Source organism: Phaseolus vulgaris, chromosome 5, assembly GCF_051622355.1.
Source record: "Phaseolus vulgaris cultivar YP4 chromosome 5, ASM5162235v1, whole genome shotgun sequence".
Lineage (NCBI taxonomy): Eukaryota > Viridiplantae > Streptophyta > Magnoliopsida > Fabales > Fabaceae > Phaseolus > Phaseolus vulgaris.
Genome location: NC_143502.1, coordinates 12,416,035 through 12,433,078, shown reverse-complemented (window position 1 = coordinate 12,433,078; position 17,044 = coordinate 12,416,035). Strand labels below are relative to the sequence as shown.

Here is a 17,044-nt window from a genome sequence, read left to right as displayed (position 1 = left end):
TTGTGATGCAAATAATTGATTGTGATAGTTTATGATTCTAGATAACCTCGTGCAATGAATTGAATTTGTTTATCCATAATGAACAAATGAACTTGAACAAACATAGTATTTATAAATAACAATAGTGAAAGAGATTCACAAAGTTCTTTCAATCCCAACACTTGTTGATGTAATTCCTCCTTCTAGCTTGCATGGATTCTTGGACTTAGAATGAAATGAAAACATGAGGGAAAGCCCCAAATGGAATTTGGAGAAGATGTAGTGATCTATGAAGAGTGATAGGTTAGGCCAACTCACTTTAGAAGGTGCAAGATTGAGATTAAGAAGGTGTCTACCCTAGCGAGAGGCTAACACACTTACTTATAGTGCTTGGGTCAGCCCAAAAGAGAAACAAACTCAGAATAACTCAAATTCAAAATAAATCCTAGATCTAGAAGAGTCAATGAGAGTGCGCTATGTGGCTAGTCCACTATCCATGCTTTATCTCATGTGTAACACATGTTAAATGTGTCTTGTGTGTGTAGTTAACTCCTTGGTATGCCTCTTGCTTCCTCTTGGACGTTCTAGGGTTTACATTGGGCTTAAAAAGACCCAAATGTAACCTATGTGGCTAGTCCACTATCCATGCTTCTTCTCATGTGTAACACATGTTAAATGTGTCTTGTGTGTGTAGTTAGCTCCTTGGTATGCCACTTGCTTCCTCTTGGACATTCTAGGGTTTACATTGGGCTTAAAAAGACCCAAATGTAACCCTAGATAATTCATGCTACCTTATTTTAACTCTATTACACTTTTGACCCAAATACAAGACTCAAAACCTACACTACTTGACCCAAATATTTGACCTTATTATTCTATGCTAATGGGCCCAATACATGACCCATGAAATCCTAAATTTCTTTATACAATTATTCAAGCTAAAGTTTGACCCAAAAACAATGTTAACTAGTTTTTTCTGAAGTCAGTTGAAACTTAGTCTTCTTGTGTTCTTTTGACCAAAACTCTAGTTAATGTTTTGATGACTTGGACGTCTTCTTGGATATTCTTTGTACATTCTTTCATCCTAGATTTTTCCTCTTGATTAGGCCTACAAAGATAAAAAAAAAAGCCCAATTAGGCCCATATTTTCATGTAAGTTCATAAATAAACTTTAGGTTTCCATCCTCCTTATTATGTGGTTGTTTGTTGGTTGACGGTTTGCATCATTTGTGTGGTACTATTATCCTTTACTTCAGTTGTTTGTCAAAGCTTCACCCCTCACTAAAATTATAGTATGATTATTATAGTTATTTATAAGATATATGAAATTAACTTTTATCCTTATCCCACTTCATTTTGAAATCTATTACTACTTTGGTAAACTTTGATTATCTATGTATACGACAACCCTCAATTGTATTATAGTTGACTTAGTTTGCTTGTCGAGAAAAACATTTTAAATTCACCCTCATTAAGTCCTTTTGGCATCATTGTCGGGGAATTAATTGATTTATCAGTAGTTATATCTTTCATTTTGAACAATTACATATCGAAAAATTTGTGAATAACTAATTTTCTAACGAAAAATGTTTAGATTCGACTAACTTTTCTTAACCTTATAACCATTTTCAATTTTAATTTTTTTTTTCTTTTGTTAATATCTATATCCTTGTGAAAGAACATACTTGAATACTAACAAGAGGCAATACCTCTTTAGAAAATCTATTGTTTGAGAAGGATATTGAAAAACTTTTAAGATTAGAAAGAAGAAAGCTCAAACAAAACCAAAGAGATCACGAAAAAGAACTAGATCCAACCTCACTCAAATCTCAATCTCACATAACCCAACCAGAAATATATGGTTGAGAAAAGGAATAATGAAGGAGGGAGGATTGGTAATCCTCTAAGAAGAAATTTAAGAGATTATGCTATGCAAAAGGATCCATATACTTTTTCATACAACCCAACTCGACAAGCAAATGACCAAGGACATCACGAACACTTCATAATTAGAGCAGTCATATCAACATCCAAGACAAGGTCCTACCTAACATCAGAAGGACCTTAGCAGAAGAAGAACTGAACACAGGCTAGAATATCAAATGTTCTTTCTTCTGGTCTTTTTACAAGACAAGTTTATGTAAATAATTTTGGCTCTTTCTGGGGTCCAAATAGAAGAATAAACTAGAGTAGAGTGTACTTAGTAAATTGGACTTGTGCCAAGCCCACCTTTCTTGACATGTTCACTTAGGTTTAGGCTGTGTTTGCATCCAAGTGAACGTTGTTCACTCGAATAGAAAATCATGGAATGTTTTGGTTTGTTTATGTTGATTTAAGCAGATTGAAAGACGATGATTTGCGAGAAGAGGAAGAAAAGTAGTCCCCTGTGCCACGCAAAGAAAGACCGTGAAAGTTTGCCAAAATTTACACAATATGGTAAAAAGTCAAAATTATCCTCAATAATTTTTTAAACACATAAAATAACACTTTATATATTATATATTTATTATATAAATATAATAAAATAATTGATAATAATATAATATAATAGTAATAAAATAAATATATTTATATAATAATAATATAAATGTATTTATATAGTAATAATAAAAGAAAATAAACTAGTATTATAAATGTAAACTATGAAATAATAATAATATATTTAAAATTTAAAATTGGAATAATAATAATAATAATAAATTATAAACAATAAACAATAAAAAAAATTATATATTTAATAATAATTAAAATAATTTATTAAATAATAATATTAACAATAATAAAAGTTAATTTTAACTTTTATTTATTTTATGAAAATATTTTTTTAAGGAAAGGGTAAATTTGTAAACTTATATTTTATACATTTTTAAAAAAATAAAAATCTCCTTACAGTCATCCTATCACACACAAACTTCAATAAACTTTCCTCACAAATCCACTATAATATACCATAATCCAAACAACCTCACTTTCTTTACACTTTCCTCTCAAATCACTCCAAATCCACTCTCTCAAATCCTCACCCCAATCCAAACACAACCTTAGGGTTTCTTTGACCTACCTTCTAGAAGGTTTCTCACAAATTACGCCCCTACCCCTCTCACTCTTTCTCCCCAAGTCACTCTCTCCTATAAAAAGGGTGTCTTGCCTCATGTATTTTCACACTTGATTTTGAATTAAGAAGATAAACTATGCTTGAGTGATTAGTGAGCTTTGTCTCCTAAATGATTCTTGGGTCTTATCTTGAGAGTAGTGCACCTCAAGTGGCGGCTCCTCACCACTCATCTTGGAATTCCCTCACCCTCCAAGTGGCGTGATTCCTTGCTCCATTTTCCATAAGCTTTTTTCATCTCTTCATCTTTTTCCTTTCTTATTTGCACCATTTCCATTCCTTTTTATGTTCTTGTGCTATTCCTTTCCTATTCGATTCCATCTTGTTTCTTTCCATTATATGTTCTTTAATTTCGCACCTCATCATCATCAACACTATATAATTGTGTTTTTCTCTTTGCCCTCTAGAAGAAAACATTCACACTTACTTAACCACTAGGTTAAGTTCGTGTCCAATGGCAATCTTCTTTGGGTTTCTCACCATATTCTGCTTAAATAAAAAAAAAAACTCATAAACAAAGTGCAAACCATAAAATATACAATCTTAAAATTAACTCACATCACTTTTCAAGCATAGTTATGCTTGTTGCAACCAGATTATTGAAAATGAAGCTAGCATTCTTGAGCTTAAAAAGTAGCCATCAGTTCATAATAATGTATCATGAGAACGCATACACTCCTTTATCCACTTTCTGTGAATTGGTTAGGACCATGGGATTTGAAGAAAGGGACCTGAAATCGGTCTACTTAAAATTATTTCCTTTCTCATTAGTTGGAAAGGCAAAAAAGTGGAATGATATAGAAGAGAAATTTTTAAACAAGTTTTTCACACTCTTTCACTTTTTAAAAGCTAAATAAGACATTTCCATATTTAGGCAAGGACTAGATGAGCCATTATGTGAAGCCTGTGAGCGCTTCAAGATGTTATTAAGAAGATGCCCTAACGACAAATTTGAAGATATAGTCCAACTAAGTATCTTTCATAATGATTTAAGGCTTAACACTAAAATGATATTAGATGCAATAGGAGGAGGAACTGTGATGGCGTTGGTGCAAAGCAAGCTACTAGAATAATAGATGTTTTAGCTTCAACATACTATGGATGAAGAGGTTATGAAGGATCTATGAAGAAATATGCAACAACCAATACCTCAAGAGACTTTCTTTTATTCATGACAACAAATGAAGGTTGGACAACATGCGTTGTCAAAGCAAATTCTCATGAATACATTCAAAAAGCAAAAATTAAAAGCTTAGGAGAAAAAAAAGGCTCAAGGGTCACCTTTGTTCAAAATGAATAAGAAGAAATGCAAACTAATGATGTTAAACAAACGCTTATTGGAAGGCAACTCAATTCTCTTTACTTTATGTTTTGTTTGTGTGATTTTAATTTTTATATGGAAACAAAAGAAGATTGAAGAGAACATTACCTGAAGCAATCAAAACCAAGTGATTGAAAGCCTTGGCAAAAAGTAAGAGAGGAATTGGTGCAACAAAAGAGGAAAAGGTTAAGCCAATTACGTATAAACTTTTGAAAAACTTGGAAAAAATTTATTCATCCATAATGCGTTCAACCTACCTCATGTCTCTCAAACGGATTCTTCATAAAATCCTTTGTTTCAAACTGAAGAAAATTCAATAAGCTCAGCACAAAGTGTGATGAAAATCATCCAGTCTCAAAACTTTCGGCAAAGAAGATAAAAAAAAGATCGAGCTTTAACAAATAGATTGTAGAGACTTTTTCTTCTTTTTAATCTTGTAAAACTTATGTAGAGTAGTTAGGATTTATCAGACCTTGTATTTTGGGCCAAAGTAGAGTAGGGTTGTAAATAGAAAAGAAAGTAGGTTGTAAAATAGTAAAAGAGGGGTGCAAATAGAAATGTAGGTTACTTCAATGAAGACATGCCACTTGTCACTTTCCCAATAGAGAGGATTTACACCAATGAAATGGTGACACTTGTCACACTCATTTGCGAGGTTTTTGAGATACTTTCTCCTATAAATAGGAGTCTCTTGTACATGTTTTTTAAACTTTGATTTGAGTAATGAAATGTTGTCTAATTTTCTAAGACACTTTTACTTGTTCAAAGTTATCTATTTTTAAAAATTTATGAAAAATATTATGAGGTGCAAAAAGAATAATCCAAATGTGAGAATATGAAACATATTTGTTTGTGAATTTTATTCGATCGGTGGTTTGAACAAGAAATTCAAAAGGTGCGAATAGCAATTTCGAATCTACTTTTGTTTTCAAAATTTCATGAAATTATTTGTTGCGATTTCATTGATGTTCATTTTGTAATTTATTCTTGGCGCGTTTTGTATTGGATTTGACTAGTAGAATTTCGTTTTCATGAGTGTTGTTGAAAACTATTCATAATGTTGTTTGTGGTGATGTTTACATATGTTGGTCTTATCTATGCACCGTTCTTTCTTTTCAATGTTCTCTTCAATATGTTATCTATTAAGAGAATGAGGATGAAGATTGTATTGTCTAATGATCATGTATCATTATTTTGTTTAACAAGTTTTCTCTTGTTGTATCGTCTAGTGAGTCTTGCTTGTTTACTCTTATTGTTTTTTCTAACTTGTACTGCACATAAGTGATCTTTATTATATTAAAACACACCTTATAAATTTGTTATCATCAAAACATATAAACACTCATATCATGAGATCATTTGATGGGTATTGGTTCGTCCACCGACTTAACAAATCAATCTCTAACTGAGATCGTGCTTAACGACCTTTGTACCCAGCCACCCAAACCGCCGCAATAATGTTGATTTCTTTCAATGACTTTTTTTGATGATGTCAAAAAGGGGGAGAAATAAAAAACCTTTTGAATTTTTCTATAGTTGAGAGATTTTGGGGTAGAAATAAGAGTATTGATTATTTGATTTGAGGAGGAAAGGTCTTAAGGTAATAGGTAGACGATTTACTCGATGAAGTGGAGGATTTACTTTCGGGAGAATAGATATATCTTTTAGTTATTACGTTAGAGTGAAGAGGCTTTAAGATAATATTTTTGTTTTTTAGTCTATTTTGTTATTATAGTTGTAATTGTTTTTTACTTCAAAAACATAAATAAAAACAAGTATTTTAATCACTATGCTTCCATTTGCATACATATATACTTTGATATTCCACTTTCATATTTGTACTATGATGCTCTAACATTCTAATATATACTTATATATATATATATATATATGTTATACTTTGATGAAATTTAAAATCTCAGGTATGAAATTGTTTAACTATCTTATTAATGTTCTAATATAGTTCTTATCATCATAAAGAAAAAGGGAGCCTATTAAGATGCTAGATGGTATGGTCTTTGTTAGATGATCTAATACTCATTAGACAATCGCATGATAAGAGAGTATATGAGTTTTGATGATAACAAACACTATAAGATATGTTAAAGATTTTAACAAGGCTACTTCATGTGCAAACCTAGACATAAACAAACTAGACAGTCTATTAATATTAAAACTTGTTAGTTTGTCCTGCAGTATTAAAACTGTTAGACAATCTCTAAAAGTTAAGCTCATTAGATGGGCCCTGTGTTCAAAGGAGTAAAACCAGAATCTACAGTTTTAACATGCTAGATTGATGAGAATCAAATAAAGGAGGCTTTTATTAATGAAGGGAGAGGTCATTCACCTACACATTTGAAGTTCTTCCTTCTAGTCTTTTCAAAATTAAAAGAAGACATAAAATAAAGAGAGGATCAAGCCTAAAGCCAAAGAAGTCTACAAGCCTTCAAAGAATGGGCTTAAAATAAATATCTCTCTTTATAGTTTCTTTTATAAAATGTAGAATGTTTAAATATATAGTTTTTAGGAAGGTGCTTAGAGGGAAACCTTAGATACCTCTTTTGTAAAAGCATCTTTAGGCATTAGTTTAGAATTTTCTAGAAGGTGACTCTTCATGCTTAACTTTAGGTGCTAAAAGTGAGTAGCATGCAAGGGACTTTTGGTTAGCTTGTTTTGTAAGCTTCATGACCAACCCTTGCTCCTATAAAAGGAGGGCTTAGGTCCTTCATAATGCAGATTTGGAATTTGTAGTAAAGAAACTCTCCCAATTTGGTGATTGAGTGAGTGAGATTTGATTTCTCCTTTTCCTAGTCTCATCTTGAGAGCCTTGGTTCCCTCAAGTGGCGGCAATTCACACTTATCTTGGAGCAATCACACTTCAAGTGGCGTGTTCATCAACCAAGTTCTTCATCCACATAAGTTTCCTCTCTTCTCCATTTAGTTCTTCCATTTCCATGTCCATATGAACTCTAAAACAAGTGTAGTTTCTTTTATTCGGTTCATCTTCCTTTTCTTGCACTTTTGTTCGGTTCTTTTCAATTTCTTACTGTTTTAATTCAGTTAAGTAGCTCCTTTTCATGTTTTGTTCGGTTCAATTGCTTTCTTTAGAGTTTCAATCGGTTCATTTACTTTCTTGTTCAATTTAATCGGTTCAATTGGCAAGAAATGGGTATTCCATGTGAGTTTGGTGTTTGGTGCAAGTTTTGGTGAGTTCTTGAAACATAGAACATTGATCCATTTCTATTAAAAGTGCCTATTCATTCTTCAACTCAAGTTGATTCCATAAAATGTCAAAGAATCATCTATATTTTGCTATTGGAATCATATCATGTGGTATCACGAGTCTTAGGTTTGTTCTTGTTTAATTTTGAGTTGTGTTGCACTTTTAATTCAAGAGCTCTATCTTTTTGTTGTTTCTTTTCTGTTTTTAGGATTATATTTGAGTATTCTTGCTTTTTTCTTAATTGTGCCTACCAAGTGTTTGTGTTTTTTCCTTTTTGAATCCATACAAGTTTTGTCATAGTCATGTTTTTCCAAGAATGTCATCACTTCTTGTAGTACTTTTATTGCATTTTTTGTTTCTTGCTTTGGTGTAATACAGTTTTCTGCATTTATATCTTGATCCTTTGTGCATTTTCTGTTTTAGAATTGAGTTCATACTTGTATTTTAGACCTATACAAGCTCCTATACATCATTTTCCATTATGTCTTTGCTAGTTCTTAATTCTGTTTTTCATTCCTGTTAAGATTCCTCTGTTTTCTGAAAACGTGCTTACTGTTTTTCCTTATTGCAATTGATTTACTAATTGGAAAATTCTGAAATTCTGGATTTGTGTTCTTCAAAGTGTTATAAAATCATAGAAAAAAGAAGTACTCAAAAATTCAAAGTACACAAAAAATGATAAATAAAATACAAAAAGTGTACAATTCTGCCGAAAAAAATACAGTAATCTGGCAGCGATTTTGAAAAATTTATTTCAATTAATTGGCTTACTGTTTTTAAGTAATTCCAGTGCCATTATTGAGTTAACATATTGAAGTTTCTGTGGTTTAAATTTCATAATCCAGTTCGCTGTATATCATTCCAGTTAAATCAGTGAACATCAAGCACAGTTTGCATAAAAAATATTTTCCAGTAGCTTGTTTTTGTTTTCTTCATATACTCTAGTGCTTTTCTTTAGGTATTCTTTTGTGTGCCTACTTCTTCATTGAGTTCCTTATTTTCTTGCTTGTCTTTTATTCATTAATCTTTGAGTTTGTCATACATCTAGTTTTCCTTTTGTTATAGCCTTTCATTGCTTATACCTTTTCTTGTTTGTCTTTATTGCTTCATTGGTTTTGTTGTGGTTGGCTTTGAGATTGGTGTGCCTTGCTTTGACATCTTTCATTTGAGGATTCCAAGACCTCAAGATCAGATTGGTGCAGGGACATTATTTCTTTGAGAGTGACTTCTTGTCAAGCCAAATTCACTTCGGCAGTTTGCTACCAAATTACTTTTTGCTAACTTTGTTTTCTTAACTTTGTTTGTTGTTTTGTTGTTTGCTGTTTTCTTTTATACATGGCTTCATATTACAGCAGTGGTTCTTCCAAACAGCATTCTTCTTCTAGCAAAGCTGCTGCTCTTGATGAATTAAAAAAGGCAAAACGAACCATTAATCTCAATGATGAAGCTATAAGAAAGTTGGAGGAAAGATTACAAAGACTTGAAATGAAGCAAGCTAGGTCCTCTCATTCTATTAATGGAGAGCATCTTCATCATAGACCTTCATCAAGAGGCTCTTCCAATGATCATGGACGTGAAGAAGATCATAGAAGAAGGAGACCTCAACCCAACTTTCATGGATTTAGACCATCTCATGCTCATGAAGATAAACATGAAGATGGCTACTACCGAAATGCAAAGGCTAGGCTACCTTCGGTCCAGCTTCCTTGTTTCAATGGCTCTAATGATCCTAATGTATATTTAGATTGGGAGGCTAAGTGTGAACAAATATTTGAGACCCATAAGATCCTTGATGAGCACAAATATAAGCTAGCCACCTTAGAATTTAGTGATTATGCCAAAGAATGGTGGCGTACAATTGTAATGGACATTATGTATCGCAAGAAACCTCCCGTGGTTTCTTGGAATACTTTGAAAGAGTATATGCGCGCGAGGTTTGTTCCTCATTCTAGGAAGGAACACTTGTTGAAGTTCCAAAGGCTTCCTCAAGGACATAGGATGGTAGATGAATACTTTAAAGATTTTGAAACCACTTTGACTAAAATGAATATGCATGCTAATGAAAAGTCAAAGATAAAATGGTTTGTCCGTGGTTTAAGAAGAGATATTAGAGAATTTATAGAATTAAATGAGTACTCTTCTTTGAAGCAAGTGCTTCGCATAGCCATCAAGATGGAATTATATCTTTTGAAAACCACGTCTACAAAACAAGTTTCTACTACAAATTCTTCTACTCCTAAGTCACCTACCAAAACTTCCAATATAAAATGTTTTAAATGTTTAGGTTTTGGCAACATAGCTCTTCATTGTCCACAAAAAACCTTAATGACAAACAAGGTAAAACAAGACCTACCTCACCCACCTCCCTCACGTAAAAATGAAAAAAACAAAGAAAGCCAAGTTGACATGAGTCTTATCCTTTCACCTCCAAGGTGTTTTCCTTCCTTATCTTTTTCATTACCCAAGGTTTCCATTTCAACACCATCTTGGTTAAAAAGTGTTAGGGATGATTTCATACCTCCTAATGGTTTTCACCATTTAAGAGGCCTTTTTCCAAAAGATATCATCATTCCCAAACAAATTTTTCCAACTTGGTCGATTTATAGAACCTCCTTTTCTGAAATCCCATTGTTTACAAATGATAAGTCATGTTTACATTTTTCTTCCACTTTTAATTGTAAAACTAAACTGACTTTGTTATATGCAGGGATTTAAAATTCGTGGACGAATTCTCTCCAACTCGAGGAGTATGATGAGAATCAAATAAAGGAGGCTTTTATTAATGAAGGGAGAGGTCATTCACCTACACATTTGAAGTTCTTCCTTCTAGTCTTTTCAAAATTAAAAGAAGACATAAAATAAAGAGAGGATCAAGCCTAAAGCCAAAGAAGTCTACAAGCCTTCAAAGAATGGGCTTAAAATAAATATCTATCTTTATAGTTTCTTTTATAAAATGTAGAATGTTTAAATATATAGTTTTTAGGAAGGTGCTTAGAGGGAAACCTTAGATACCTCTTTTGTAAAAGCATTTTTAGGCATTAGTTTAGAATTTTCTAGAAGGTGACTCTTCATGCTTAACTTTAGGTGCTAGAAGTGAGTAGCATGCAAGGGACTTTTGGTTAGCTTGTTTTGTAAGCTTCATGACCAGCCCTTGCTCCTATAAAAGGAGGGCTTAGGTCCTTCATAATGCAGATTTGGAATTTGTAGTAAAGAAACTCTCCCAATTTGGTGATTGAGTGAGTGAAATTTGATTTCTCCTTTTCCTAGTCTCATCTTGAGAGCCTTGGTTCCCTCAAGTGGCGGCAATTCACACTTATCTTGGAGCAATCACACTTCAAGTGGCGTGTTCATCAACCAAGTTCTTCATCCACATAAGTTTCCTCTCTTCTCCATTTAGTTCTTCCATTTCCATGTCCATATGAACTCTAAAACAAGTGTAGTTTCTTTTATTCGGTTCATCTTCCTTTTCTTGCACTTTTGTTTGGTTCTTTTCAATTTCTTATTGTTTTAATTCAGTTCAGTAGCTCCTTTTCATGTTTTGTTCGGTTCAATTGCTTTCTTTAGAGTTTCAATCGGTTCATTTACTTTCTTGTTCAATTTAATCGGTTCAATTGGCAAGAAATGGGTCTTCCATGTGAGTTTGGTGTTTGGTGCAAGTTTTGGTGAGTTCTTGAAACATAGAACATTGATCCATTTCTATTAAAAGTGCCTATTCATTCTCCAACTCAAGTTGATTCCATATAATGTCAAAGAATCATCTATATTTTGCTATTGGAATCATATCATAGATGATCTCATAATGATTAACCTATTTGACAATCTCATTGTACTTAATGTACTAGACGGTCTTGTTGTGTTAAAGAAGTTAGACAGTTTCTTTATGTTAGACTTATTGGGCGTTCATCATGGATTGCATAATGTCCCGACCAGTCCTCGGTCATCAGTTCCAGAGACTGACCTTAGACATCGCACACCGATGCCTGATTGTGGAAGGGGGCCACGTAAGGGGGGCCCCAGATGCACCTATCAGGAGACTAGTCAGTCTTCAGACATCGGTACCATAGACCCCGATGTTGGAGATCGACATCAAACCTCGTCAACAGAGGAAGAGATCGAACATAGGCGGTATGAATGTTATAGTGGGCCACGTAAGGTGGACCCTAGAATTATACTAAGTCAACAATTAAGACATCAGGTATGATGGAAACCTAAGTCACGAGGGATCCATGCACGTGGTGTGTATAGCGCATACAGGCACGACACGTGAGAATGATCCTTGGAGTCGCGAAGGCCCATTAGGGCTAGGGTTTCCAAGGAAAGTTGCATGCATGGCACATGAATACTTAAGGCACCTGCAAAAATAGATGGTGCCAAAGATTAGGTGCACAGGTTGGTATCCAGGCGACCACTCTGTTATTCGTTGCACTCTAGTTAAGGGAAGTTCTATGTGCCAGATACGCTAAGATCATGTAAATAGCGGCGCAAGGACATTCCCCAAGGAACCCTAGACAAGGGTAACAACACAAAGGTAAACCCTAGTTTCAACCTATATAAAGGGTGCCAAGAACCCTAGCAAGGTACACAATTTCTAAGATTGAAACTACTTTATACACTTGGTGTTTCTTTGCCCTTATAATGACTTGAGCGACGGAGTGCAAACGGACATCAAGGCGCCCTTTGTCTTTGCAGGTGAGAGAGTTTTTGATCAAGGAAGGATGATTCTCAAGCGAAGATAGTAGGGCCAAAGGCTGCTGTTCGAGTCAACCGGCAAGGTGAGTCAACCGGTAGGAACATTTGGCGCCCACTGTGGGGCCCGATAAAACAAGGTCCCACTCACAATCGTGTTGAGAGTTTTTACCAACAAGATGAGAAGTACGAGGCAAGGATCTGTTGTAAACACAGGTGTTGTGCCCCTGGGAGGGGATAACGTTACCACGCAACAAATCTTGGAGACTATGCATGCCCTCCAAGCGGAGGTGGCGGCATCTAGGGTTGAAATTGTCGCATCACGTGTAGACAACGAAGAGTTGCGCAAAGCCAATGAGGAATTGCGTAGAGATTTGCAACAAGCGGAAGAACGCGCGGTGGATGAACATGCCCCACCTGTACTGCCTAGGGCACGTCCCATGTCATTCTCTCAAGCGATCATGGATACAACGTTGCCAACCACATCTCTGGGCCCGAAGGTCACCTTCACGGATGTCGAGGACCCAAAGGCCCATCTCACAACGTTCCACACTCAGATGATGCTCATAGGAGGGTCTGACGTTGTGTACTGTAAGCTGCTTATGAGCATGTTGGCAGGCGCGGCGCTGGAGTGGTTCGTCAGCCTCCCTGACGAACACATCACTACCTTTGACCAATTCGCGACGTTGTTAAGAGAACAATACCTCTTTAACAGGGCCCCCACTCGATTCTCTTATGATGTCTTTGACATTAAACAATACCAGGGGGAGTCTTTGAAAGAGTACTTGAACAGGTTTGGGGTCTAGGTGGTAAGGCTGAAACCCATAGTGAGGCCATGACGATACACGCCTTCGTCAAAGGAATGTTGTCAGGACCTTTCAGTGAATTGTTGCTAAGGTTTTACCCGAAGACGTTCACCGAGATTAGACGTCGGGCTTTGGCGCACATCCCTGCAGATGAATGAATCATAGAGAAACGCGGTCTCGTCGGTCCTGTCCAACCTCGAGCGTCAGGTTGACCTCAACCCATGAGGGTGCACGAGGTGACCACAGAGAAGAAGGGTGCAGGGAAACCCTACGAACAGTCCTAGGCAAGGACGCGCCCACGAAGGAACCAGCCCCCTAAACATAATTTTCGTATAGAGGTCAAGGAGTTGATCGTTGTTCCAAACATAGTGGCAAGGCTGAAGGTACCCGCGAGGACCGACAGAAAGATGGGGCCCAACAAGAACGCTTGGTGCGAGTTTCACCAAGCACATGGCCATTATATACGCAATTGCTTGGCCCTAGCACACCAACTGTATGAGCTAGTGAAGAGCGGCTTCTTAAAGGATTACCTTCAGAGCAGCAGAACGATCAAGCGTTGGTGACCTCAGGGGCAGATCAGGGGCACGAGGTGCCCATTCATGGGGAGATCAACACCATCTCTAGAGGATTCTCAAGAGGAGGATGCACACAGGAGGTAGATTAGACTCCTGACGTCAACCTTGTCTTCACCAAGGCCGAACGCCAGGATGTCATACCCCATGACAATGACCCGATAGTGATTTTGTTAGTCACAACAGGCAGGAGGGTGCATCGCATCCTCGTAGACCAAGGAAGTTAGACCGACGTAATGTTTTGGTCAACCTTCAACAAGTTGCGGCCCCGGACCAGTTGAGGCCCTATACCGGGTGCTTGTATGGTTTCGCTGGAGACCAGGTGGAGGTGCGTGGGCATATAAAGCTGAGGACGACCTTCACGGATGGCACAACTTCATGCACTGCCAACTTCAGGTATCTTGTCGTTAACGCCCCATCAGCCTACAATATACTATTAGGTAGACCTGCTTTGAACAGGATTAGAGCGATTGCCTCTACGAGGCATATGAAGATGAAGCTGCCTTCCTTTGAGGGTACAGTGATCACCATCAAATCTGACCAGAAAGAGGCTAAAAAATCTTATGAAAATAACATCAAAATGAAGAGAGAGGTGTTCGTTGTTACTACCCAGCCTCCAAGGGAAGAAGGGGTCACCCGTGCAGAGATCGCCCGGGAGAGACGACCCGAACCCACCGAATATGTGTTGGAGCGAGAGATCGGTGGGAAGATGTTCAAGCTTGGAAAATCCTTAGGCCAAGAGAAACAGGATCAGATTGTCGAAGTCATAGCATGACACCTTGATGCTTTCGCGTGTTCCGCTTCTGACATGCCTGGCATAGATCCTGACTTCTTGTGTCATCGCCTCACCATGGATCCCTAGGTCCGACCTGTGCGCTAGAGAAGACGAAAGTTCAACGAGGAGAGGAGTCAGATCGTTTGCGAAGAGACAAAGAAGTTGTTGAAGGTTAGCCACATTAGGGAGATTCAGTACCCTGAATGGCCGGCCAATGTGGTACTAGTGAAGAAGGCCAGCGAGAAGTGAGGATATGCGTTGACTTCATAGACCTTAACAAGGCCTGTCCGAAGGACTCCTACCCGTTGCCTAGTATTGACGCCTTGGTGGACAGTGTGTCTGGATGCAGACTACTCAACTTCCTAGATGTCTTCTCTGGTTATAACCAGATCATGATGCACCATAGGGACGAGTGCAAGACAACGTTAATGGCAGAGTTGTCTTGTTATTGGTATAAGGTGATGCCTTTTGGGCTAAAGAACGCAGGTGCCACCTACCAGAGGCTGATGGATAGAGTGTTAGCGCCCATGTTAGGGCGAAATGTCCAAGCGTATGTTGATGACATGGTGGTCACCTCCCAGCAGAGGGAGCAACACGTAGGAGACCTTGAAGAGCTATTCACCACGATAGCGAAGTACAGGATGAAGCTGAACCTAGAGAAGTGTGTGTTCGGGGTAGAGGCAGGCAAGCTCTTAGGATTCCTACTCTCCGAGCGTGGGATAGAGGCGAACCCTGAGAAATGCGTCGCAATAATAGCCATGAGGAGCCTGATCTCAATTAAGGAGGTGCAGTAGTTGACATGGCACATGGTCGCTCTGTCCAGATTTGTATCAATGGGAGGAGATAAGGGGCATCCTTATTTCCAATGCCTGAAGAGAAATAGTAGGTTCGTATGGACCAGAGAATATGAATAGGCGTTCATAAAGTTGAATGAGTACCTGGGCAGTCCACCAGTGTTGTGCAAGCCAGAACTAGGTACTCCACTCCGCCTATACTTCTCAATCACAGAGAAAACGATCAATTCGGTTCTGCTACAAGAGCAGGACCAGGTGTAGAAACCGATATACTTCGTCAGCAAAGTGTTGCAAGGGCCAGAGGTGAGATAGCATGCCCTAGAGAAAGCAACTCTGGCGGTAGTGTTCTCGGCGCGAAGACTTCGCCACTACTTCGAGAGCTTCACTGTGATAGTGATGACGAACCTTCCAATACGCAAGGTCTTACAGAAGCTAGATGTGGCAGGCAGGATGGTGTGATGGGCGGTAGAGCTATCTGAGTTTGATGTGCAGTATGAGCCTAGAGGCCCCATTAAATGTCAAGTTTACGCTAACTTCGTAGTAGAGCTCTCCTCGGCAGCTCTCCTCGGCAGCCATGCACCGAGAAGGAGCAAGTTTCAGATGGAGGCTTTTCGTAGAAGGTTCCTCAAACCAGCAAGGTAGTGGGGCTAGTGTCATCTTGGAAGGATCAGATGGGTTGCTAATTGAGCAGGCCCTACGGTTCGCTTTCAAGGCCAGTAACAACCAAGCGGAGTATGAGGCCCTGATCGCTGGAATGCTGTTGGCCAAGGAGATGGAAGCAAAAGGTTTGCTGGCAAAGAGTGACTCCTTGTTAGTCACAGGTCAGGTCAAGGGGGAGTATCAAGCTAAAGACCCTCAGATGGCTGCATACTTAGAGTACGTCCAAGTTCTAGAGGAGACGTTCGAGGTGTTCGAGTTAGTACACGTGCCCAAAGAGTAGAATGCCTGAGCAGACTTGCTTACAAAGCTCGCCAGTTCGGGCAAGGGAGGCAGGCAGAGGACAATGATTTAGGAGACCTTGAAGACACCTCGAACTACCACAGACAATACGGCAGAAGTCCAGGAGGTCAGCACATCGGAAGGGATGAGGAAGAGTCATCGGTCGTTAACGCATGAGGCGATGAAAACGCCCAAAATAAGTGTATACCCGGTTGCTGGGGAGATGTCGCCACAAGTTTACAAAGTTGAAACAGGAGAAACATGGATGACACCCTACCAACGCTATTTGGCCGATGAAGTACTCCCGTTAGGGCCCACAGAAGCTAGAAAAATCAAGAAAAATTCAAACAAGTACACCTTGATCGATGGGAAGTTATTCAGGCATGGATTCACCCATCTTATCCTGGTGTGTGTAAATGGCGAGCAATGCACGCACATTATGGCAGAACTGCATGAGGGGATATGCGGTAGCCACATCGGCAATCGATCTCTCTCATCGAAGGCTATTTGTGCAGGATATTACTAGCCAACCATGAGGGATGATTGCACGAGGTATGCGCAGCGGTGCAAGCAGTGCAAGCTGCATGCTGACTGGCACAAGGCGCCTCCAGAGGAGCTGAGATTGATCTATAGCCCATGGCCATTCCATACTTGGGGGATCGACATTGTAGGGCCTTTCCCTTTAGCAGTGCAACAGATGAAGTACCTCGTGGTTGCCATAGAGTATTTCACAAAGTGGATCGAGGCTAAGCTAGTGGCGCAGGTCCAACCCATAAGATCCAGCACTTTGTGTGGAAGAACATAGTGTGCCACTTTGGAATCCCAAAAAGGTTGGTG

General features: G+C 38.1%; 1 protein-coding gene across 1 annotated transcript; it reads left to right on the top strand.

The window, feature by feature from the left end:
• The first annotated feature begins 15,842 nt into the window (after positions 1 to 15,842).
• Positions 15,843 to 16,208, top strand: LOC137834018 (uncharacterized). The gene has a single exon (XM_068642084.2). The coding sequence runs from the start codon at positions 15,843 to 15,845 to the stop codon at positions 16,206 to 16,208; it is 366 nt and encodes a 121-aa protein (XP_068498185.1).
• Positions 16,209 to 17,044: the final 836 nt, after the last annotated feature.